Source organism: Thunnus albacares, chromosome 12 (genome assembly GCF_914725855.1).
Source record: "Thunnus albacares chromosome 12, fThuAlb1.1, whole genome shotgun sequence".
NCBI lineage: Eukaryota > Metazoa > Chordata > Actinopteri > Scombriformes > Scombridae > Thunnus > Thunnus albacares.
The window spans coordinates 26,278,940-26,301,862 of record NC_058117.1 but is presented as its reverse complement, the minus strand read 5'-3'; the positions used below and the strand labels follow the sequence as shown (position 1 = coordinate 26,301,862).

The following is a 22,923-nucleotide window of genomic DNA, read 5'->3' as shown; positions in this document are numbered from 1 at the left end:
GTTCGCTGTATTTGCTGAGTCCGTAACATAGATAAGAGTTTGATTTGTTTGATTTGAACATGGATCTCAGACTTTAACACATGTGTTAAACGTATGTATGCATGTGTATGTCAGAATTATGACATAAGTCAACTTAAGTTCTTGCTTTGCTTTTTGTCACTGAAAGGTTTGGGCTATGTGGTTTTGATACTGTCACTCTTTTTTTTGTTTTAGCCTATTGTTAGTATCGAAACTAGGGATGTGACCGTTAGACGGTTAACCACAGAATATTTTTGACAGGGTATACATGTCGGTCTATAGGTTAATTTGCATGCACACTCCACTAACAGCTGAACAACTACGTGTTCACAACATCTATTCTTTTTAAGTGGATTAAGTACTGATGTAAAACCAACTTCTACACAGAGTGTTGCACTGTGGGTTGTTTGTAGCATTAATGTTGCTAGGTTAGCGAGTGTCTTTAAGTCTGTTTATAGTGGTAGGTGTTTTTCTGCCACAGAGGAAATTCATGATGAGTGAAAACAAGTCCAAAGCATCTTCCCACATCTCCACTGCAGAAACAGAATATGTCAAGCTGCCTAATACAACTGACATAGATGATTGGGGGGGAGGGCTCCTCGTCTTATAATCAGGGTTGCCTTGTATACGTATTATTATTCATATTCGTACCTTGAGTCCGAGTACATTATGCCATTGAGAGCTACTGTGACTTAACACATTGAAAAACACTATTAGGAGAAGAAGGATGAGCTAAAAGTCAAGCTAAGCAGGGCAGACTAGCTAGCTCTGACCACCGACTGCTGGACAGCTCTAACCAATGAAAGCTACATCACACAACTTTTCTTAAAAATTAACCGGTTCGTTATTGGTTAATGGGTGTCACTCTGTTGAAAGCAAAATAAATCAAAACTGACATCCTTAATAGAAACTAGCACCCTAATGATTAATTAATAACTGATTTATCACCCTTAATAAGCAAGGTTGCAACAAATATAAATGTTTGCTTTCATTTTAAAGCTAAATATAATCATTTAAAGCTTTTCCTTTATAGTCAGCCGGATGTCTAAAATGTAAAATGTGAATTTGAAGTCAAAACACTTCTTTCTACTCCCTTGTCTGATCTCAAAAACATGGATCAAGAGCCAGACTTCACCTGTTAAATCTCATCTCTCTGGACAGTGCTGGATAAAGGAGGCCACTCTTTTAAATGTGGGTTTGGTTTCCTTCAAACATGCTGTTTGCAGTCAGAAGCGAGGAGTTCTTCCTGATCCTTCAACAGCCTGTTATGGAGAAAAGTGGTGCCTGGGTGTGGTTTAATTAAGGAAATGGATGCAGAGTCGTGCTGAGTTGTTTGGGGACCTCAGGGACTGAGAGTGGTCTGTGACTTTCAGCAGCAGGTGGGGCATGCTGGCTGACCGGGTGGCAAACAGAGCTGGGGGTGGGGGATGGGAACCCAACTCATTTTGTGGACTAATGACTCACCCAGCATGAACAATGCTGACTTGTGTTAAACACTACCTTTCACTTTGCATGTTTTTCATAGATTTCCTAGCTTTTAGTGCACTAGAACACACTAAGTGACTGATCCGGGGCACACTATGCCGTTAGATCTTAAGACCTAAACACGGAGACGATCAGGTTTACATCAGTAACTGAATTATATGTAGCTTTGGCACAGTCCAGTCACAACAAACAACAGTGTAAACAGTTAGAGAGGGAGAACAAAGAGAGTGGACACAAGTAAAGTAAAAGGAAAGCAAATTAAAAGTGGTACAGCTTGAGGAGGTGTGGAAGAGCAATTTCACACCTATACAGGAAATGAATTTCAGTACCAATACCTCAACATCACATTTACCAATACCTTGCTTTGAAGAATACTTTATACAAAAACCATTATGCATTTAACACATGAAAATACTTGTCAAATGTTAAATGGCAAAAACACGATTTGAATATGGAAATCAAAGAATGATGTAATAAGACCAGACATTTGACGCCAGCATTTGGTCCAGTTTTCCACATTCAGTCATATTATAAAAGGTATTAAGGTTCAGTATACAGCCAGCCCTATGTGCAGCTGTCTAATCTCACAAAATCCAATTTCTAAAATCACATTGTAGATATATTAGTGAAAGGACAGATGTAAACATGGCCCTTTATGGACTTATCGTGCTTTTAATCAACCCTGAATAGAATTTTTAACTTTCTAGTTCTAGATATTTACATGTATCCAAGACTAGTTCTGAAATGATTAGTAAAATAATCGATTGGTTGATTGACCGAAAATGAATCACCAACAATTTTGATGATTTGTTGATCATTTAATTCAGTTATCAGGCAAAAGATGCCTTGTAGACATTTGCTGGTTCCAGCTTGTCAAGTTTGGCTGGTTTTGGTAAATTTTGAGTAAACAAGGCATTTGAAGACGTTACGTTGAGATTAATCCTAAATGTAATTGATGTTTATTGAAGCCCTGTTAAGCCTTGCCATGGTGGATATGTTAAGGCAATAAAACAGTGAATTGGCATTGTTGGTGCTATGTAGCTTGCTGAACAAAGCAAGGCACTAACACTGTGATGAGTGCGACTCGTTTGTGTTTTATTGCATAAAAAAATGTGCATAATGAAGTTTGAACACAGGAAAAATAAAACTTGGTGTGTTTCGGATTGTTCCTTAACCAGAATGTATCAAAGACTTATTGTGCAGAGATCCTCTTTTTTACCACACAACAATCCGCATAGAACACAAAACAAAAGAATCATGTAGTAATAAAAAAGAAAAACAAAGCCCAATAAATCATGAATATTTGTGGGAATATGTAGTATCAGTCGTGAATGTAATTTGCAGTTGGTTTTTGGGGCTTGTGTGGGATATTGTGCAAATGATACACTGGATTTAAGGAACAACATGCTATTTCACAGTTATGTGGCAGTCAATTGATGTGTGTTTCTCTTTTCATGAGAAAAACGTTTAGTGCTGCACAGTGTGGTGAACCACCAATCGCATGATACAGAGAACCACTGAGAAACCAACTGAAGTTGTGGTAGCTTTTGCAATCTGCTGAAGATGGTTTAGTCCAGTTCAGTTTGTCCGATGCATGCACATTAGTTGTGTTTTGTTTTTTACCTAAACAGATGATGGCTAATGCTTAGACTTTTTCACAATTGGTACACATGATTTCTTTTCGATTTTTCTTTTTTGCAGTCAAGAATGTAGTGAATTGTGAAACTTGCTTGTTTTCACACTGGTAAATATTTAACCTTTTAACTGATGATTCGGCTACCAGACACCTTGAAATAATCACATTTGTTTGGACATGTCTGTAATTTGTTTTTACCAGTGTGCAGTGGAGGAAGTCTTGCATCAGCAAAACATATTCAACAGGAAATGTTTTCTGTACTTGCTGTCTCTATGAAAATGTTAGTCGGGAGTGGAGGTTCAGAATAGTCACATTTTAATGACATTTAATGACATGTAATTTTTGACTGTGTTTTAATGTTTTGTAAGTTGTCATGTTGGCATTCAAAAAAGTTAAAAAATATAACTTTGCCGATCTGTACGGATCATGGATCAATTATGTTCCGTTACAACAGCAAATAGATTATAAAGTTAGCCGTGTGCAGATACATTATTAGGCCTATTTGTTGAACTGTGGTCACCCACAGTCTAAACATGCACGAATTGCATGCATGAATTACTAACCATTCACAGATGTGCTTTGCTCCACCTTTCCACAACATCAGGCTTATCTGTTTAAAGTCATACGAACTCCAGTAACAAGTCACCGTGGGGTCAGGAGATAGACAGAAAAATTGCACAGCCTGTAAACATATTTAGCTTTTAATCAGATAATACACTTCCTGTACTTGAATAACAGCAACATACTAGCCCAAAGACTAAGGAAGTCTCATTACCCGACCACTCCCCGGCTATGGACAATTTTGTGGTTTTATTAAATTTAACAATATATAATATAATATATATTATATAATATAAGTAAGTAATATTAGTAGTAATGTTAGAGAGTGGCCCTATCAAGCTCTCCCCAGCAGGAAACAGGAAGTCTGCCCTAGACTTGACTTAGCAGTGTTTCCCCTATATTCATACAGCAGCGGCGCACCGCTGCTGCAAAATTATGAGCGCCGCTGCTAAAATTTCAGACGATCATTAATATCAACAGGCTACTAATGATTTTCACTCGCACACTGTGCGAGCACAATAACACCCTACGTTATTGTGGATTTTCTTTGGTCATCCTCCTTCTCTTCGTTCTTTAAAGGACATCTACGTGAAAGGTACAAGAGTAGCGTAGCTCCGTTAAGGAATAAGGCAGTGCGTGTGTGTGTAAATGTCCGTGTGTAGTTGCGCGAGTGGCAGAAACATGACGTGAACACGAGCGGAGCAGAGGAAACGTTTAGCATTAAGTTGTCAATGTGGCAGTAAATGTACAGTACAGGCTGTGTGTCAGTAACTAAATGCAGCAGCTCCTCAAGACAAAGAAAATACTCACCTATCGAAGGGGCTTAGCCCCGAAGTTAGCAACAACACTACAAAGCAGTCAACCTTGGGGAAACACTGCTTAGTGAGTTTCCCTAGTTAATTACAGTCAGTCAAGCAATCTTACACCATCAGTGAACAAAGGAGGAAACAAAGAAGAAGTTATGACACATGTCTGCATAGAATGAGTCAAAGCCCTCTTGTTGACCTGTTTCTTAGTGTCACTGAAACTGTCTCTGACTGGGGAAAATCACAGCTCTGGTTAAGGTGAAGGATTAATCCTTTTTCTTTGGATATGGCTTTGCACCCAGTGGGTCATAAGGGTGACATGATTTTTGAGGGCTTTCTTTTGAGGAAACATCCCCAATGATATAAATGTGGTAGATAAGTTATTAGAAACAACCCAAAAGATTCCTCAGTAGAAATTGATTAGTGGATAACTCTCTGTCCAATCACAGTCATAGTGCAAACAACCAAAGATACGGATAAATTCCACCTCAGCATTATGAACTTTACACTAATGTGCAGACTAGGTATTTTGTTTACTTGGTAAAATGTTTGTCCAGCTAGGGATTATGAAAATAACTTCAACCTGGTGTCTGAATGGGGGTGGATTTTTTCTTACACACCCCACCTTGTGGCATTTGTTTTTACTTGTCTTTACAACTTTTGTTTCTTATATTTCAACATGCTACTTTGATAAATGGCGCAAATAGACATACCCAGGCACATGCAAACTGTTAAAACCTACTAAACTAAAACACTTTGAACAAAAACTGAACATTATAACCTTCATTAAGACAGGATTAAGATGGATTTTATTGCAGGGCTGTTGTTGTAGTGAATTTAACATTAATTGTAGCTAATAAACTGGCAACTGAGTGCATATGCATATATCAGTTTGTCCTCATATAGTAAAGTTTCTGGAAATTCAATTAAAGACCCTTTACAAACAAAATAGCAAGATGCCGATGTCTGTTTTTGGCTAATCCTGTGACTCAAATACCTTAAACATTAAGAAATCAAAGTACTGCATCACATAAATGTACATATCCATACCGCAGCCCTGCTCATAATGTGCAACATTGCCAATAATGGCATATCAAACCCATAAATATTAAAGAGATAGTTATCTCAGTATTGTATTGAAAAACCCCTGAGGGTTGACAAATTTCCATATCTCAGGATTTCTCATATTGCGTAATCATTATTCTGAATCATCGTTCTTGCACATTCTCGATTCATACCGGTTGTTACTGAAATTGCACTTTGTCAATAATGTGGATACTTAAGACCCTCAAACATCCTCTCCCAAACTGTCCATCAGATTCGATGTTCCGCTTGTTCTCTGACCGCTGCCTCTCCATCACGACAGAGACGTCACCGAAGGAATGCCACTGTCAAGTAGGCGGAGATGTCAGACAGGGAGTCGATTCTTTTGCGAGACAAACTAGATGTGTGAGCCGAGAAATGCTCTCTGTGAATTTACATCAGAGAAAGCGTGACACCCGTCGTCCCTGAGGCGTAGTTAGAGACTGCAGATTGAATCAGAACACCTCTGACCTGTCTGAACCTGATGGCAGGCAGTGGACCATAATGAGGAGCGCTGCGGAGGATTGAGTTTCAGTTGGCTCTTACCAGCGGCTGTTGGGAGAAACTCTCGATAAAACATTCGTCTGGCCCCGTGAATGACCCCTACTGCTCGTGTGTAGAGCTGGGCTATGCTCTGGATTGAGTTGTTCACTGCTTTTGAGGAAAGTGAATCACACCTTTCCACACGTTTTGATTTACTATTTTGCACAAAACGTCTTGCCTGTGACCATACGTAAAACCAGAATTTGGGGAAAAAGCATCAATCTCTGTTTTCTGACATACTGGGGAAAACATGGTCTCTCTTAAGCCCAGAACACACTACATTGTATAAAGCCAGATTTTAAAACATTAACCTTCCTTTTTTGACACTTGCAAGAGCATGTACATGTACTCTGCTTTGTTTATTACAGTCTCACACATCCATACTTGAGAAATGCCAGACAAAATCACTGTCCTGGTTACTGTACTTGTATAGGAAAGGGCCGAGCAGCCCACGGCTATTATTAACAGTGGTGTAATTGTAAATGAAAAATCGTGACACTGACATCGAGCACCACAAACACAGCATTTGCCGCCTCTGTCCTCTGTAGCCTGACCATACAAAGTCATGATTCGACACAGTTTACTCCTGTTACTGTAAATATTAGGCTCTCAGTTCTGTCATCTCGACTACTCATAGGCCATAGTTTCTGCTTGACGATAGGGAGAGTGAGAGGGGGTCAGACACTGCGAGCAAGACCTTGTGTGAATTTGAAAACATGGTGACGACTCAGCGGTTCCTTTTTTGTTCACGATTTAATACTGAGGTCATCTGCCACTTAGAGTCATTTGGCCATCAGGTTTGTTTCCCATAACTGATTCACAGCCCCCCCCCACACACAACAAGCCAGGAAGTGACATGGCCTCACATGTGTAGTCAACTGATTTCCCCAACTGATATGTGGGACAGTTATAGTAGCTTCATGTGTTTCATGGTTTGGGTTAAAAACAGAACATTAACGAGATGCAGCTGATACACGCTGCTGTACTTATCTGTTCAGGAGTTGTACGAATGCAGATTTCTGGCAATAATTAACCAGAACTGCAACGACGGTCTGATTAATTGATGAGAATACAACTATTTTGATTATGAATGACTCATTTTAGTCATTTTTCCAAGCAAAAATGCTGGGTCCATCTTCCCAAATGTGAAGGTTTGACGTCTTTTTACCGTCCTCTTATAAAGGAACGGCAGTTTGCTACATCTAGCTCCTCGTAGGATTTTTGTAAAAGTTCTTGGAACAAAACTTGAGCTTGTTAGCTTTCAGACAGAAGAGGAAATTTGCTCATAAACTGTCAGGATAATTGTACATGTGATGAGGGAACATTTAACTGTCTTCTAGGTCATTTCAAAAGATGCCAGACAGACTCTCTTACGTTAGTTCGACCTATCTCACTAGGCTCTTTGAGGAGGCACTTAGTGGTTGAGTGAACAACCCAGACACACTACTTTTACTGGAAGACCTCATTCAATGCATAAAAGGGGCCATTGATTAGAATTGCAAAGTTATGTGTTCAACACTGACGAGTAGGTACATTTGTTACCCAAGGCTAACTGACTGAGATGGTTTCTTTGACCTCTTTCTTCCTGCTGAATTTACCACATACCAACTGTCCTCTTTTTTTTATCATGTTGAACAGAGGAGCAGTTTTACCACAGTCTGTTTATGGATTTCGGCCTCTTCACACTATCTGCTTGAAGTTGCTATCAGCTCTTATCAGCTGTGACGTTGGCAGGGTGGAACCGACTATAATGTCCCGCCATTCAGCTACCCCTGTCGATTTGCTCTCAGCTGTTCCTCATGCTTTGAAGTCGAAAAGGCAGTGAGAATTCACGTAAGCCACATTCATGAAAGTCACTACTCATAGACGGATAAAGGAAGATTTTTTTTAATTTTGAGATGGTCAAAATGTAGGTTAGGCTCAACTTTTACTGAGACTATTTCATTCGGGGACAAATATAAAAGCAAGCCTCAAAATAATCATCCCTCAAGATGATTACCAGAAATGCCTCTCTAGTGCCGTTATGTGGCACACAGGCACCGGAGACCCTGAATGCTTTCCAATCTGTCAACTCTCTGCAATTTGCAGCCCTGTGCAGGATGAGCCCCAGCGCAGCAAACAAAGCTGGTCTTCAGGAATGTTTGGGAGGGGCCTTAATGGTGTAGAAAGTCTTTTGCAGTTGGTGTTGACTTGAATTATTAAGGGTCCTGCTGGGTATGTTGCATTTTGAACATTTTGTTCGTCTCGCCACGAGTTCTGCCTTGTGTCAGGTTTTAGTTAGTAAGTATATTTTAAAGTAGTGAAGCAGATTGACAAACAAAAATAATTTCCATCTGGTGTCTTTTGCTTTAGGCACTTGTTTGTCTGTTCTTTTTTCAATCTCACTCACAGCAGTATGATAACTATCACCAAAGCGCTTATGAGAAACTCACTAACGTGATCGATAGACCTCATTTCACAGGATGTGGTTGTTTTGTTGATGCCTATACCCTCTGACCCACAGCACGGCATCTACAGAAGAACGTGAAGCCACCAGCTTAGCATCTGCATCACTCACAGTCACACTCACTCACCCATCCTTTTCTTGTGGGGTGTAAATTTTAACACATTTGACTTAAACGAGTTCAGTATTACACAGGGATAGTCTATTTTGGGGCAGGGCTGTTGACTTTGCTACAGTCAACACAGCCTTATTTCCTGTGTGTATCTTACTGTGGCAAATAGAAAGTTGGCCTGAGTTTCTAAGTTTGAGGATTGGGCAGACAGTCAAGGAAGTGTGTCACTGGAGTTGCGGGGAATGGCAGTGATTCAGGAGGAGGCATGAAACAGTCTGACCAAATATGGGAACACACACACACACACACACACACTTCTCTCTGTTTTCTGGTATAGATTTGTGACCATGGCTGCAGTTTCTTTTCCTGCATAGAACACGCTGATTAAAGTCTATTTTTAGCTGTGTTTTTGATGTTGTGGCTGGTTGGACTTTACCGGGCAGCTCAGCTCACTGCGGTAGAGCAGCATCAGAGGACTGCTTAATAAAGCCTCAGTTATTCCTTCCCAGTGTGCATTCTGCACTGTGGCGGCTTGAAATGTTGGCCATCTTGGTATTAAATCTACTGCTGCTGTTCTGTTAGAGTCATTACAAGTCTGCTGCTAGACTCATTATGAGTCACTCTGGACAAGGCTAGACACCTCAAGTGTAAAAATGACTATTCACTCCTTGACATCACTTTTTTATTATGTCTCTTCAAGCTTCTCTCTGTCGTCCTCTGTCTCTTTTGTCGAGACTTATCTGAAATGCCCTGTTGAGATAACCAACTACCTTTTTACGCAGGCCTGTAACAGCATGAAAGCTTCCAAATCACAATCAGGAAGCAAGTATGAGGAATTGCGGTTTGTGGTAGTTCTGATGAACTGGCAGCTGATTCCACCTAAGTGTGGGATAATAATTCCTCCATATTTGGAATAGGCAAAAAGAGAGCTGCTCCTCCCCACTGCTGCCTAACAGTAACGGAGGTATTTCTCCTCAACGTCTGGGTAGATTCTTTGCAACGCACGGCATGATAGACGTTAGAAAGACAGTATTTTTGAATTTTTTTTTCATCGTGGTGCAGTTGTATCACACGGGGACACGAGGTGTGTTAGTCAGTGGCATCAGTAGGGAAAATGTGGATCACGGCTGCAACTGACGATTATATTTTCTATGATATGTCAGAAAATAGTGAAAAAATCCCTGTTTATAATATCTTAGAGCCCAAGGTGAAGTCTTCAAATGTCTTGTTTTGTTCAATCAACAGTCCAAAATCAAAAGATATTCAGTTTACTATCATGTACGATACCACAAAAAAAAGCTTAAAATCGTGGCTTTTGAGAAGCTGCAACCAGAAGATTTTTGTAAAGTGGTGCATAAAAACAAAACAAAAGCCAAACACAAGAAAAAGGCTGCAGACACAGGTGGGAAAGGGAGAGAGAGACTTGCTGAATGCAGTGAAAACAAGTGAGTGTTACCCACAATTTGAGAATTTACTTGTCGTTTGTGGTGCAGGACGTGACTGATAAGCATGCAGGCAGACACATGCAGTTTGGAGGGAGAGAGTGTAACCCAGGTTATTGTATGTAGCTACAATTTACACATGTCCTCTAAAAGCCTTACATGTAGACTATCGGTAGATGCTAGCTAGGTGGCTATGTACAGAGAAGCCTCTAGTCCCCACTCAGTTACTGCAGCATGCAACTCAGACATATTTTATCTATCTGGGCAGGTCTTGATGTACCTGGATGGGCCGCTCCAAGTAGAGCCTATTTATGGGAAACGCTGGGTTTTTATATCTTATAGAGCTCTGGGTCCCAGGTGCTCCACATCTGGCTGCAGTGTAGCTGCGGTCACGCTCCTCGGGTACCTTAAAGACAAGACAGGTGAATTCATACTGAGAGGCAGCACACACACGACGTTGTCTGGAGCTGTCACAAATGTTAACTCTGGATCAATCAGCTAAAAAACAAACTTTTTATGCACACTTGGTTCACACTTCTTAGATTATACCTCAGTATGGATCTCATTGGAAAAAAAAACGTCTTGTGTGACATTAAATCTCTACAACGAAAAACAAAATGCATGATTGTCTCTCACACACACACACACACACACACACACACACACACACACACACACACACACGCTGTTTGTCTGTCTGACACTAGTGACAAAAGTCTGACCATACTACACATTTCCTGTACAGCTGCGTGAGAAATGTACGTGTGATTATTGAATCTTATTTGACTGTAGATTCTCTTGGAAGGAATAACAAATACTGCCATGTTAGAAACTGTAATGATCCCTGCAATGTTTTATTTATTTTTAATAAGTTTATTTTATTCTTCTTGTTTCTAGATGGATATACGGTTACTTTTGATAGCAACGTTATCGGCGGTCCTCTGTGGCAGCAGAGCACAGCAAGGTAAGAGCCTGCAAATCTCATGAATATGTTCAAATTCCTCTTTATCTTGACTGTTAAATATTAGCTAACGTACGATGTGGCATATTTTCAGCTCTGTTACAGACGCACTAGTGCAACCCAGTCACCACAGTGTTCATTATTACACTTAAAGAGTCCACTGATTAACATGTTTTGACTTTCAGCTGTCATTCTCTCTGCATTGGGTCAAATATTTCCTTTTTTTTTTTTTTTTTTTTTTTTTTAGACATGACAAGTTTTAAAGCATACTGTAATCCTTTACAGTGGTAGAATAGATTAAAACTTCCCTGCTTTCATCTATTTTATTCTTCAAATCTTATTTATTCATGGTTTGATGACAGTGTGGGTCCTGTTGGGTAATGGTGGGAGAGTTTTTAAAAAATTTTTAACGAGGTGAAGTCATCATTTGGTTAAATGCCTAGAGCTTTTCACAGCATGACTCAGTTTTCTGAACCGGGAACGGGTCGTGTTTAGCAGCCAAAAACTAAAGCTGATCAGAGTTGGTGAACTAATGGAAATACTGCTTTGTCTTCTTGACTAAAATGAACCGATGGTTGTCTCTTGCAGAGGGAAGCATATGCATCAGAGCAAACGCGCAGTCATGCGGGGAATGCATCCAGGTTGCCGAGACATGTGGATGGTGCGCAGATGAAGTAAGTAAAGTCTCTAAAGTCTGCTGCCAAAGTATTTTATCATATGAATCAACATCCTATCTAGAAGATCTTAAACTGTGGGAGTGGTATACTCTTGAGTTTCCTCTGTGGTTTTGTTTGGCAGCATTGCATAATAGTTGAATTGCACACAGGACAGCTAACAAACACAGCTGCTACTCATCATCATGTGGAGAGATGAATACAATCTCTAATAAATATTATGACTTATTCTTTAACAATGTCACTTCTTAACAATTCAAATATATCAAAAAGCGTGTGTACAACAGAATGGGGTCATAGTTATATATATGTATATTTCAAACAGATAAATACAGTCCAAAGATACTCTGATTCAGGTGACAAAATTTCATGCCATATGTTTATGATTATTCATGAATTTCATGATCATCATTTAGAAACTAAGGCAGAGTTCAAAAAGTTTTGTTTCTTCACATTCATTTTGTCATTATTTATACGATTGGATACATATACTGTAGATACACATGCACATATATAAATGCAAGATAACGTTATATATGGCGTTAAGAGATTAAAGAGACTCACTCTGTCTCCCTCTGTGCTACTGCCTCTTATCTTTTAGTGGAAACTATGGTTTCATAATCTTCTTAAATGAAATGTTTTATATACCCAAGGCAAGTATACGTGAGGTATATGAGGTTGCTCTACACAGCTGTGTTAGCAGATCTCAGAGATTGCCAGAGCATGAACTTCAGGTTAAAATGAAATGTTTTTCCATTCCCTCACAGCTAGAACATATCAGTAGCTTGCAAGACAAACAATGTGACAGAAATCAAAGTAATTGCACCATGTGACAGTCTTATCTGGGCTCAAAATGAAGAGCCCGTATGGCTTAAATTTGTATTTTCTTGACCTTTTAAAAGCTGAAATACAGTGAAATGACAAACATTTCTGCTCGACTGTTGTCAAAAAGTGAAAAGAACGGTGAGTGCCTCAACTTAGTTTGTCATGGTATCTACATCAATTACGTTTTAAGATCTTAAAATGTTGTGTTTTAACATCTGAACATCATTAGTCATCTCCAAAATGCTGTTTCGTTATACTAATGTAGACTTATTTGTTGAAAACAAAGGGTTATTTGATTGTCCAGCGAGTCTCAGAAGTCAGTACTTTGAAACTGAGGTGAGTCTCTCGGTGAATAACTGAAAATATATCTCAGGGTTGGGTGTGTTTGTCGATTTGGCATATGTCAAGACAAAGCTGCATTCCTGTTAAATCTTGCCTGTACTTCTCCATCAGACTGCTGACTGATATCCACCCTCTACGAAATCACAATATGATCAGAACTCAGCCGCGTTTGGTTGCAGCCCATTTTACCAGATAAGGTCATTTCGAGCAAAAACATATTTAAAAGTTTACCTGAAGCTAATATGAGGCTTCAGACGTCAATATCTTTCAAAGTTATACTTCTTAGTGCCAAATTCCCTCTTTTTGTTATGATCGTTCCACTGCAGCTGAACAGGAAAACGCTGTCCGTTGAGACACAAAGAGGGAATTTATTTTTTACAAAAAGGACAAACTGTGGAAGATATCCACTTTATTTGGCTAACTCAGACGGCTGAAGCCTCATATTATATTCAGATAAACTTTTAAAAACATTTCTCTTCATGACAATGACTGCAGATTTGGTTCCCCGTTAATGTTGCAATCACTTCTCTTTAAAGGCCAGTATGAACAGGAGGAATGATGACAACAAGAAAAACATGTTTCAACAGCAACTAATTGTTTTAAGACAGGTTTGAAAAATTGTGACTCTACATTGAGTTAATCCTCCCATACTCACAGTTTATCATCATCTCAGAGGGTATTAATGTTTAGCTCGACCCAAAATTACTCATCAATCACATCAGTATGAAACAACATAGATCATGCAGACCCAACATGAAAACTGTGAGTGTCGTGTATAATTTCCACTGCTGAGAACTGGAAGTTTCTCTCTCTGTACGTCAGCTCCTCTTTTCTGCACTCGCCCTGCAAACTGAGCGTTCCTCAGAACAATAGGAGTCTTACATCTCGCATATCTGTGGTTTTTTAAACTTCTGAATGAATCTTATCTGATGTGTACACTCTAATGCAGGGGAGGAAAAAAAGGCTTCTGTGTGTGTCATGTGGTTTTGAAAGAATTAGGTCAAAGGTCTATTTTTGTTTTGACTGAGTTCATTGTCTCAAGTTCTCCGATTCTATTGCCTTGTGGGATATCATGTGCATCCAATCTATATTCTTAGCTGAGCCTCCTGGTCATCTGTTTCTCCTTGTCTCCTCCTGCTTAAAAACAATGGCCTACAAACCAGACAAAAAGCAGTTTTTACATAAATTGGATTGATTTCAGGTACCTCATTAGTTGAGAACGTTTTTTTGACCTCATCATAGATTCCATTAGATACTTAATCATGTCAGAGATCCTGGAAATTGCATCTGCAGCGTTGCATAAACTGTTACTTTTGGCATCAAGATCAGTTTTTAAAAAAAAATCTCATTTTGTCGTAAGTTCAGTGAAAATGCAGATATGAAAATGACAGATTTAAGGTTTTATTGTTATTGTTTTTAAGTCCTGTTGTTCCTGTTGCATGTTTGTCTGAATGCAATGTTACTTTGCAAGTTGTCAACATGTTTCTTCATGCCAGTCCCGCTGATACAAATTCCTGCACATTTACAGCACCTTTCCAGATGTTTCTGCACGTTTATCGCCAATGAAAATTACCTCATAATCTTCGTCCATGGGAAGTTTGTGTCAGTTAGTGATCGCACCACAACGCTGCGGTTACCTGCACACACTGACAAATATCTCTTGCATGGCTGTTTTTATGTGGCCTTGATGCCTATAAGACCATCTTTGTCACAGGTTAGATCCCCACAATAGCAAGGTTTCCATCTTTTCAGAGTGACTTTAAACAAAGCTAAAGCCAAAGGAACAGCGTTTAGGAAATCAGTCAGGTGTGTTGTACAGATTTCACTTAAAATAATTCTCACAACAACCTCTTTTTTTTTTTTTCTATTTTGCAGAAGTTCCTCACTGTCGGTCAGTCCAAGTCGGCCCGCTGTGATGATCTTGAGTCCCTGAAGACCAGAAAGTGTGATATGTCCAAAATCGAGAACCCCCGCGGAAGCACCACCATAATCAAGGACAAGCCCGTCACCAACCGCAAGAAGGACGTGGCTGAGAAACTGAATCCTGAGCAGATCACACAGATCCAGCCCCAGAAACTCAGCCTGAAACTCAGATCTGGTAAATACTCAACACCTGTAGCAGAATCTTTTGAGTGCTCGGGCCAATTCAGGAGAACAGTCTGGTTGAAACTGCTGTCATGTGGGGAAAGTTTTCTTTGAGAGTACTATATCTCAGTATACATTTCTTTGTGAAACATTTTTGGAAAAGGGTAGTCTGTCTCGTCACTGCTCTTGATCATGAAATGATGTATGGAAGAAAAAAAGTATTACACAAGTTCACAATTTATCATAGCTCTGCAAAAGCACAGACTAAAGGGATGATTCCTTGTTATATTTCAAATAATGTTATAGTCACACTGTCAAAATGATAAATAACTTAATTAAAATTAATTGTGATGATTTTTAGGGATGATAGTTTGACAACTGCAAAATTTAGAGATGTTTTAATCTAGAACTTTATTGTACAGTGTTTTGGAAATTCCCTGTTTTATATCTTAGTTGTTGTATCTGTGATTCATCTCAACCTGGTCAAGTAGTAACACTAAACTGTGAGGTACAGGCAGGTCTAATCTAATAAAATGTGTCTGCTGTGGTCACAATCCCTCAAGTTTTCCTAAAAAAAAGTGTGATCTTTGTCTCTCAGGTGAGCCCCAGACTTTCGATCTGAAATTCAAGCGTGCTGAGGACTACCCCATCGACCTGTATTACCTTATGGACCTCTCATTCTCCATGAAAGATGATTTGGAAAATGTCAAGAACCTTGGCACCGACCTCATGAGGGAAATGCAGGAGATTACCTCAGATTTCAGGATCGGTGAGGAAAATTTGACTCCCTCTAAAAGGATTACAATCAACAGAAAAACTGTGGTGTTGCAAATATTTTTTTAACAAAACACATTCTCCATTTTTTATCCTTTAGGGTTCGGTTCCTTTGTGGAGAAGACAGTCATGCCTTACATCAGCACCACACCCGCCAGGCTCCTCAACCCCTGCACAGGGAACCAGAACTGTACGAGCCCCTTCAGCTACAAGAACGTCCTGAAGCTGACAGACAAGGGAGATGAGTTCAATCGGCTGGTCAGTCAGCAGCAGATCTCAGGAAACCTGGACTCTCCAGAGGGGGGTTTCGATGCCATCATGCAGGTGGCAGTCTGTGAGGTGAGGAGGTTTTTTTTGTGGTATTAGGAAATTTAGATTTATTTTTCCATTACACTGTATCCAGGAGGCAAGAGTGTTTTCAAAATATGTAAAATATTAACGATAAGACTCTCTTTGTCTTGGTCTTCCCAGGAGCAAATCGGCTGGAGGAACGTGACTCGTCTGCTGGTGTTTTCCACTGATGCTGGTTTCCACTTCGCTGGAGATGGCAAACTGGGCGGCATCGTCCTGCCCAATGATGGAAAGTGCCATCTGGAGAACAACATGTACACCATGAGCCACTATTATGTATGAAGTTTATCATTTATTTAAGATGCATAATGTATCCAGGGATGTGTGCTGTTTTCAGCTTGACCTTTCACTAATGGTCTCAGTATTACTCATTAGTCCTGTTGGTGTTAAAAGTAGGGCTGCAACTAGCGAATATCTACAGTATTTATCCGTCTTTTGATTATTTTCTTGATTAATTGATTAGCTTTTTGGTCTATAAAATATAAGAATATGTTCAAAAATGTTGATCGCTGTTTCCCAAAACCCAGAATGCAATCTAAAACGTCTTGTTTATCATTTATTTAAGATGCATAATGTATCCAGAGTTGAGTGAGCATGTGTGCTGTTTTCAGCTTGACCTTTCACTAATGGTCTCAGTATTACTCAGTAGTCCTATTGGTGTTAAAAGTAGGGCTGCAACTAGCGAATATATATATATATATATATATATATATATATATATATATATATATATATATATATATATATATATATATATATATATATATATATATATATATATATATATATATATATAATATACAGTATTTATTCATCTGTTGGTTCATTTTTCTTGATTAATTGATTAGTTGTTTGGTCTATTAAATATAAGAAAATGGTGAAAAATGAATCAATCACTGTTTCCCAAAACCCAAAATTCAACCTAAAATGTCTTGTTTTGTCTGGACCAGCAGTCTACAACCCAAAGATATTCAGTTTACTGTCATAAAGGGCTAAAAAATATAGAAAATATTTCAATGTAAGAAGCTGGAACAAGAGAATTTGGGCATTTTTGGGGGGCATCAATTGTCAAAATAGTAATTTCCTTTCAATCAACTGATTAAACGACTAATTATTGCAGCTCTAATTAACAGTCATCTTTTTCCAGACACTTATTGTCCACACAGTCTGGGATCTGACACGGTTGCTGATTTCTGCTTTTATTAATGATTGTTTGTTTGTTTGTTTGTGCCTGTGTTGATTCATCCTTTGATAGGACTACCCCTCCATCGCCCATTTGGTCCAGAAACTGAGTGACCACAACATCCAGACCATCTTTGCAGTCACTGAGGAATTCCAGCCTGTTTACAAGGTAAAGTTTGTGTATTCTGAGCTGTAGTCACTGTCATCAAAGTGTTTGTTTCAAATTCTTTCAAAACTAAGATGCATATTTAATATTTGTACATTATTATCTTACCCTGAACCTTTGTGTCTCTTACAGGAGTTGAAAAATCTAATTCCCAAATCAGCTGTCGGCACGCTGTCGTCCAACTCCAGCAACGTGATCAAACTCATTATTGATGCCTATAATGTGAGTCAAACGACACCACCTTCACAGCTGTTATGAGTAGATGACTTATGATTTCAATTTGTTTGCTTTATTTATAATATACTTTCTATATTTTATATTTATACAAACCATTTTAAACCTATTTTAAAAGTAAAAGACCCTGAGCTCATCACTTTTCTTTGTTTCAGTGAGGATAATACTACTACAATTCTCTGACTAAATAAAGATTACAGTGATTGAAACAACACAAGAATGTAGTTGTAATTGTCTTTGCAAATCAAAGTCAAAACTGAAAAAACTAAAGGCAGTATCAACAGTGCCTCCTTTCTACTGATGTTAAATAAGCCCAAGAGAATAAAACAGCCAGGTGTCCTAAATTCTCCAGCTGCCCAGTAGCAGCTGGGTTTCCACATGGAAAAAGGCTTGTGTGCACAGGTTGAATAATTGACAGGTTTTCCCGCAAATGCACAGCTTGTATTGAATTTACTTTCTTTTCTTTTGGACAGTCTTTGTCATCTGAAGTCATTCTGGAGAACAGCAGGCTGCCAGAGGGAGTTTCAATCACCTACAAGTCCATCTGTAAGAACGGTGTGGAGGGAACCGGGGAGAACGGCAGGAAGTGCTCCAACATCTCCATCGGAGATGAGGTTAGATATAATTATTCTTAAGCAATTTGTTCACATAGGCAAAAATGAAAATAAAAGAAGACATTTAGGTACCAGATGGAAAAATAAAAACTTGTAAAGCAACATTATACAACTATTTTACTTAAAAATAACAGCTTCAAAACCATTTTGATGGTACACTTACTTGCTATAGGGAGAATGGCGCTTCTTTCATTCCCACTATGCTCCCCGAACACCTGTTCTGGTGTTGAGCAGGTACGATCAGGTGTGAAATAGTAGTTACCTGAATGTAACACTAATTCCTGCCGCTACTTCATATTAAAAGCTTTTTTACTGACAAACTAATGGAAGGCTTTTATTGTGAAGAACTCGCAGGAAATGAAATGTGTTTATCGCTGAGTTAGCAGAGCTTTGTAAGCGGAGCTTCGTTAGCTTTGCTATTCTTCAATAAAAAAACAAGTCGACACATCAAGATTTGGAGATATTCGGAGCTATTTATTCAGCAGATGAGTTATAAATACAAGCAGAAACTGACACAGTGATGATGATGATGTTTGATGCATTTTCAGCAAACAGCATATCTCTAACAGGTAGCCTGAACAGCTTATTTTACCTTGCAGTGAGGGTACCTCACTATTGTAACGTGAGAGAACAAACTTCAACACCTCCTGTTGTGACATCCCTCACTGACTGACCTTATTTGCGTGATCGTCAAATTCTGAACCCACAGCAGCTGTGTGCTACTGACTGACTTCCGTTACGATCCACATCATCTTCACACACCATGGACAATACAGTCTGGTGGCTGCTAGTATGTATTTTAGTTCTGTTGATAACAATATAGTTACATATCGGCGAGATAACAAGTGATTGTAATACATTGAAGGGCTCAAAAGTCAGCTGCTGCTTATTGCGCACATATTTTTAGAAATGTTTTCATCAGCAGTAACAACACGGCTCCTATACGGCTGAAAAGGTTCAGGAAACAGTCAAATAAGGCTGATATCTGAAAGTATAAACAGGAAATTACAAACATCTGTTAGCATCCTGTAATTACGGCTTGTGGCAGCAGAGGCCGCTGTTGCTGCTGCTCAGCAGATGTTACATTGTCTTGCTTTAACATCTCAAATCAAACTGTGGGGAAAGCACCACAGAAACCAGTGATGTGAGTGCTCTCTCACTGGTAGCAGTAATTTCATATAGCTTGAATGCCCTGTATGAAAGTGGGAGAAAAAGACAGAAAAGTCACATCAAAACAAATGAGATGAAAAACGCATCACAAGCTAACAGTCATGTCTGGAAAACGGCACAGTAAGCTTCAAGGCATCCTCCTGATTAGGTTTAATGACCCTATAAACTCTCTTCTGGTTCCCAGGTGTCCTTTAAGATTTCCATTGAATCCCAGAAATGTCCATCAAATGGCAAGTCTGAGGTCATTAAAATCAAACCGCTGGGCTTCACTGAGGAGGTGGAGGTAGTTCTGGAGTTCATCTGCGACTGTGAGTGCTCTATAGAAGGCAAACCTAACAGTGAGAAGTGCCATTTCGGCAACGGGACCTTCGAGTGTGGAGCCTGCAAGTAAGTATTAAGCCAGGGAGATTCACTAGGTCAGTGCTGGTGAACTATGTACCATAGAGCCTAATGGGTTTGTGGGTTTTCAGTTTCCGAACACAACTGCACATCTTCAACCTGAGAAGGGAACTTCCTATTAATAAAATACCACTTATTTTAATTAAATGAGGAGGGAATAATGTCTTTTTTACCTCCCTGACTCAAATAATCACACCAGTGTTCTTCACTTAAAGTTTGCCAAACATTTAGTACACTTTTATTGTCTTGTTGAATTACTCTCCGCTCCTTATAGTTAACCTCTTAAATTGTGTTTCAGGTGTAATGAGGGACGCATCGGGCGTCTTTGTGAGTGCAGCAAAGATGAAGTACGAACAGAGGATCTGGATGCCAACTGCAGAAAAGACAACGGTACAGATATCTGCAGCAATAACGGCGACTGTGTCTGCGGCACCTGCGAATGCAAGAAGAGGGAGAACCCCGCAGAGATCTACAGCGGCAAGTACTGCGAATGCGACAACTTCAACTGCGATCGCTCCAACAACAAGCTCTGTGGAGGTGAGGATTGTAGAAATGACATCATTTGAACGACAAATAATGTTTTTTATTTAACTATGTGGTAACCAATGCCTTTGTTCTAAACAGGACATGGACGCTGTGAATGCAGGGTGTGCATCTGCGACGCTAACTACACAGGCAGTGCCTGCGACTGCTCCCTGGACACGTCCACCTGCCTTGCCAAGAACGGACAGATCTGCAACGGCCGTGGTACTTGCGACTGCGGCATCTGCAAATGTACCAATCCCAAATTCCAAGGTCCAACCTGCGAGATCTGTCCGACCTGCCCCGGCGTCTGCGCGGAACACAAGTAAGTCTGAAGCCATGTTCTTCCTTTTCCTGTGGTTCCTCCTGGGTCTTCAGTTTAGTTGTAGTTTAGTTTTATTGCTCGGTAGTTGCAGTGTTGGTGGGTGTCAGTCTGTAAGTTCTGTTTGTCTGACCGGTGACTCGTTGTGGTTGTTTCACGGCCCTCACAAACGCATGCTTGGATTGTATGGAGAGTTGAGTCAACATTCGCTGTGTCGTGTTTACGCAGAGAGTGCGTGCAGTGCCGAGCATTCCAGGCTGGTGAGAAGAAGGACACCTGTGAGCGGGACTGCAGCTACTTCCAGCTGATCAAGGTGAAGGACCGCGACAAGCTGCCCCAGCCCACAGACCAGAGCTTCCCACTGACCCACTGCAAAGAGCGAGACGCCAACGACTGCTGGTTCTACTACACCTACGCCATCAGGAACGACACCAAGGAGGTCTACGTGGTGGAGAATCTGGGTACGATTGAACTGCTAAAGTAGAGTATACTGGCATTTTATCAAAAAAGTAAAACTGGACAGTATGTTTCATCATTCTCTGATATGTTGAATATAATGCTGTTTGGTTTATTGCATAGTTATTTTACAAGTTATCTTCGCTGTAGTATCAGTTGTGTCTGAAGGCTTTAACCTGAATTTATCAGACACTTGGTAGCCCTTTTTGGATAAATATGTTTGTAAAAAAATGGATTGTTGGGCACATAGGGCAGAAAAATCTTGCCCCCTCATTTGAACAATTAATTTCAGAGTTACGATAAGGCTATAATCTGCATGAAATCTGCAATCCATTAATTTGCTCGTTCCCCCCATAACCAATTTAGTTTTGACAGTTAAGACGTCATTGTTTCCACATGGTCATAATGTTTCTTAGAAAGAGTACATCAATCTAATTCTGTAAGCCACCCGTTCACTGTAAACATGCGAGAGAAAGATACAAATTTGCGATGTTGAAACTTGCATTTCGTGTCATTTAAGATGTATGAACCTCATGAACCTCAGCAGTGGCTTTCATTTGGGGTCTTGTCTGTGTTTCAGAGTGCCCAGCAGGACCTGACATCATCCCCATTGTAGCTGGCGTGGTAGCAGGCATTGTGCTGATCGGCCTCGCCCTGCTCCTTATTTGGAAACTGCTCATGATCATCCACGACCGCCGAGAGTTTGCCAAGTTTGAGAAGGAGAAGATGAACGCCAAGTGGGACACGGTGAGTCAGTCACACCACAGGACCCGGAGGAATAAGTCATCTGACCCTGTGCAAGTGTGGAGGCTATATTCTTTTCCCTGGGTCAAAAAATCGATACCTGAAGAAGCATTATGGTGTATAGTCGCACCAAGATTAGTAACATTTACTTGAGGAAATAATCTCTGGCTAATCTAAACTTTTAAAGGATGGAATGAGAATAATTTAAGTAATTTCCAGCTCTTAACATGTATGAAAAAGCACCATAGTGGAAAAAAAATCTAGTACTGTGGTCAAATATGTCAAATAATGAACATCAGAGGAGTAGAGAGAGAATAGAGATTTAAAATGAAGTGAGATGGGGGATCCCTGATGTATAACATAACGTTGAGAGAGAATCTCCAGCTCTGCGGCTCTAACTCATGTCCTTGATCAACCTCAGCTTCATACTGCTTTGTTTAGTCTCTATTCGCTGAGGGAGCAGCCTTCCCTCAGCTGACAGTGCTGCCTCTCACTGTCCGCATGGTACAACTGCAGGACCATAAAAGGCAATGAAGCAGGGAAAGAGGAGGACTGCTGGGTGACTCTGATGGAAAGCTCCACTGCTGCTCGCTATTATGTGTTAGTCACAGCAGCAGTGTTTATGTCTTGATGGGAAGAAGCATTAATTATAGCCAGTGTTTGGGAGACACTACTTACTTGTACTTCACTTAAGTAGAAGCAAGTAAATACTTTTCAAAGTTATTCTTTGGCAAAAGGTAACTTGTCAATTATTTTTGTATTTCCTCTGAATAAACAAAAACCCATAGTGTAGCAAGAAAGCTTATGCTGTGAGGGATATTTTCAGTATTTTTTTTGTTTTATTTTTCATTAGAAGTCTCTTATTTACAGCACTCCATTTGTATCACTTATTCGGTGTTTAAAAAGAGAGAGAGATCCTACTGAAATGTGACAAAACAGATTACAGGAAGCTAGAAACAACATACTACTACAG

At 39.8% G+C, this 22,923-nt stretch overlaps 1 protein-coding gene across 2 annotated transcripts in view; it reads left to right on the top strand.

Annotated features, from left to right (window-relative positions):
* The window catches only part of LOC122993563 (integrin beta-1-like), a 31,451-nt gene that overhangs the window by 4,473 nt on the left and 4,055 nt on the right, over positions 1–22,923 (top strand). For both annotated transcript variants that reach the window (XM_044367845.1, XM_044367846.1), the window contains exons 2-15: positions 11,027–11,093; positions 11,679–11,764; positions 14,807–15,029; positions 15,615–15,785; positions 15,891–16,129; positions 16,262–16,417; positions 17,397–17,492; positions 17,622–17,711; positions 18,197–18,337; positions 19,692–19,894; positions 20,205–20,443; positions 20,531–20,753; positions 20,979–21,211; positions 21,787–21,953. In XM_044367845.1, the coding sequence (XP_044223780.1) occupies positions 11,027–11,093; positions 11,679–11,764; positions 14,807–15,029; positions 15,615–15,785; positions 15,891–16,129; positions 16,262–16,417; positions 17,397–17,492; positions 17,622–17,711; positions 18,197–18,337; positions 19,692–19,894; positions 20,205–20,443; positions 20,531–20,753; positions 20,979–21,211; positions 21,787–21,953 (2,334 nt within the window). The remainder of the gene's footprint in view (positions 1–11,026; positions 11,094–11,678; positions 11,765–14,806; positions 15,030–15,614; positions 15,786–15,890; positions 16,130–16,261; positions 16,418–17,396; positions 17,493–17,621; positions 17,712–18,196; positions 18,338–19,691; positions 19,895–20,204; positions 20,444–20,530; positions 20,754–20,978; positions 21,212–21,786; positions 21,954–22,923) is intronic.